General features: G+C 55.2%; 1 protein-coding gene across 1 annotated transcript; it reads left to right on the plus strand.

Annotated features, from left to right (window-relative positions):
- The first annotated feature begins 1,441 nt into the window (after nt 1-1,441).
- On the plus strand, nt 1,442-2,566 carry LOC109386318 (unconventional myosin-VIIa-like). The gene is made up of 2 exons (XM_019649336.1): nt 1,442-1,689; nt 2,441-2,566. Exons 1-2 carry the CDS (start codon nt 1,543-1,545, stop codon nt 2,564-2,566), a joined length of 273 nt encoding a protein of 90 aa, XP_019504881.1. The 5' UTR covers nt 1,442-1,542.
- Nucleotides 2,567-3,210: the final 644 nt, after the last annotated feature.

Below are 3,210 nucleotides of genomic sequence, written 5' to 3' on the forward strand. Positions count from 1 at the left end.
TGACATGGAGGGTCAGGGCAGGGGCCATGGGGAGGGAACCTCAGGAGATGGGACCCCTGCCTCTGGAGTCTTCATCTAGACACCTACTTCCTTCTGAGGGCCTAGCTGCGTCCTGGGCAGATGTGGAGGTACGCTGATGGATGGCTCCATCCATGAGCCCAGCACCTCACAGTGTGCAAGCGGCCATCTCATCCGTAGTCTCTTCTGACCGTCATTCAGTTGACAGAGGTGTACTGTGCTGTGAACTAGGCCAGGTGTGGAGACACAGTGGCACCCTGACCCAGTCTCTGGCTCATGCTACTTATAGTTAAGAGGGAGACATGCTGACTGGGGTCAGTGCTCTGATGGGGCCGGCAGCACAGTGACCTGACCTGACCTGGCCTTCGAGGAGAGCAGGGAGGGCTTCCTGGAGGAAGTGGTGTCTAGATTGAGACCTGAAAAATAAGCAGGCCTCAGCTAGTCAAAGGGGAGTAGGAAGAGGGGTGGGGGGGGGTGTTCCAGATAGAAAGAGCAGCATGTACAAAGACCCCCAAGGCAAAACACAGCAGGGCTGTTTCAAGGGCACAGCTGGAGGGCAGATTCAAGGGAACCTGAAGATGTGGGATAACTCAGGAATGGTTCCGAAACCTGTGGAGGAGCTTGGACTGTGTCCCAAGGCCATAGGAAGCTAACGAGCAGGGGGTGGCACAGTCAGATTAGTGATTTGGACAGTACCTCCTGGTTGCTGTGAGGATTTTGGATGTGGTCTGGGGTCCTGAGGAGGCGGCCAGAGGAGCTGAGGGGAGAGTGTGGGCAGATCACGCCCATTTCCTAAGTGAGCAGCCTGAGGCCCAGGGCCACGCGATCGGGAGGCAGGCCCTGTGGGCCAGTGCAGCCTCCTGCCTCCGGGTCCGTGCTATCCCATCGGCCACGAGCCCTTCCTTGACGGCGGCCCACCCGTGCTCAAGTACATGGGCGACTACCCATCCAAGAGGATGCGCTCCGTCAACGAGCTCACTGACCAGATCTTCGAGGGCGCCCTGAAGGCTGAGCCCCTCAAGGACGAGGTGTACGTGCAGATCCTGAAGCAGCTGACCGACAACCACATCAGGTAAGCCGGGGTGACGGGTGCGTGAGGGGCAGGCCCTGCGCCCCTCGTGCTCCCAGCTGAAGGGCATCTCACAGGTCATGCACCTGCTGTGATGGGGAGCCCCCTCCAGCTGGCAGCAGCAGCTGGCTCTGCCTGGGAGCTGTCCTTTCTCAATCAGAGCAGGGAGCTGCCCTCAGCGCCCTGCCCCCCATTCCAGCTCTGCCTCAAGGGTGGTCAGGATCCATGCGGTGGTGGCTGCGCCCTCTGATACTGTCCTTCTCTAAGTTTAANTGGAGTCAGGAAGGTGCTTCACGCCTGATGAGCCTACCTCCAAAACAGACCCTGGCCCAGCCTTCCCTGCTCTGCCCCACTCAGCCGCCTCCTGGGTGGTGGTAGGCAAGTAGGCGAGGGCAGCATATGTGTCCCACCTGCTGCTGGGAGGGAGGCTTTTCTTCTGAGGCAGTCTCCCTTCCATGCTTCCCCACCTGCCTAGGGATGAGATCTACTGCCAGATCAGCAAACAGCTCACCCACAACCCCTCCAAGAGCAGCTATGCTCGGGGCTGGATCCTTGTGTCTCTCTGCGTAGGCTGCTTCGCCCCCTCTGAGAAGTTTGTGAAGGTAGGGCCGGCACCTGGCCTCCTGGGGCGGGAAGGGGAGCTGGGCCATGTCCCCAGCATGGAGGGGAGAGAGCGAGCGGAAGAGGCTCTGGGGGGCTTGGTAACGAGGCCCCGCCCGGGTCACCTCTTCTCAGGCCCCACTGCCTTTCACCAGGCCAGTCTTTCTGGCCCCTCCTCCCAGGCACTCAGCACTTCACACTATTTTCCCCTCAGCCTATTTTAGTTATGAAGAGACTGAGTTTAACAGAAATGTCTCCTGTGCCCTCTACATGCTGTCTCGGAGCGAGGCACTTTAGTTCATCTCAGGTTACTTTCTTGACTGCTCTGAGTGCCAGGCTCTGGGTGCTGTGAACTCAAAGGCAGAGCAGGTGACAGCAGGACCAACCCTGCTGGTCAGTGCTGTGAGGAGGAATGCGACTGCCCGGTCGGGAGGGGTCGGGAAGGTGGGCCCTCGGGGAAGAGCAACAGCTAAGCTAGGTGAAGGGCGGGTATGGTGTGTGGGGCGAGGAGGAGGCACCGCTGAGACTAGAGGATTATGGTAGCCTTCTCGCCAAGCTGAGGTGCATGGACTTGATTCTGAGGGCAGCAGGGAGCCATGGAAAGCACAGGAGGGGTGTGGGCAGACATGCCTTGAGGAGCAGGTCCTAAGTGTGGGTAGAGGGACCGGAAGCAGGAGACCTGCCAGGCTGCTCTGATGGTCCAGGTGGGGGAGGCCAAAGTGGGGGCTCCCTCACCTGGTCCTCTATCTGCAGTACCTGCGGAACTTCATCCACGGGGGACCCCCTGGCTACGCCCCATACTGTGAGGAGCGGCTCAGGAGGACCTTTGTCAATGGGACACGGACACAGCCGCCCAGCTGGCTGGAGCTGCAGGTGTGACCCCTAGCCCCACGAGTGTGTGTGTGTGTGTGTTTCCAGTGCACTCCAGCACCCCAGAAAAGTGCCCTGCTTCGGGATTCTGTGTGTCTTCAAGCACCCACCCTCAAATTCTGGAACCCCAGCCCTGTTGGANAAATAAAACAGAAACAGACTCATACTGAGAACATTTTGGTGGTTGTCAGATGGGAGGGGTTTGGGAAGGTGGGTGAAAAGGGGAAGGAATAGAGAAGTACAAATTGGTAATTACAAAGTAGTCATGGGGATGTAAAATATAGCGTAAGGAATATAGTCAACAACATTGCAATAACTATGTGTGGTATCAGATGGGGACTAGATTTATCGGGGTGATCACTTCATAAGTTACATAAATGTCTAATCATTATGTTGTACACCTGAAACTAATGTAATACTGTATGTCAAGTGTAACTGAAAAATTAAAAACTATTTAAAAAAATAAAAATATAAAACCAGAAAGTAAAACAATTTTAAAAAAAGCACTTGTATAAAAATATTTGTGGAACCCCTTTTTCATCTACAGTGTATAAATATGTCTCAAAACTCAAAATGATAAAACAAACTCACTATAAAATGGACAAAAAATTTGAACAGATATTTCCCCAAAGAGATATGTAGATGGCAAGTAA

Source organism: Hipposideros armiger, unplaced genomic scaffold (genome assembly GCF_001890085.2).
Source record: "Hipposideros armiger isolate ML-2016 unplaced genomic scaffold, ASM189008v1 scaffold_132, whole genome shotgun sequence".
In the NCBI taxonomy this organism is placed as follows: Eukaryota; Metazoa; Chordata; class Mammalia; order Chiroptera; family Hipposideridae; genus Hipposideros; species Hipposideros armiger.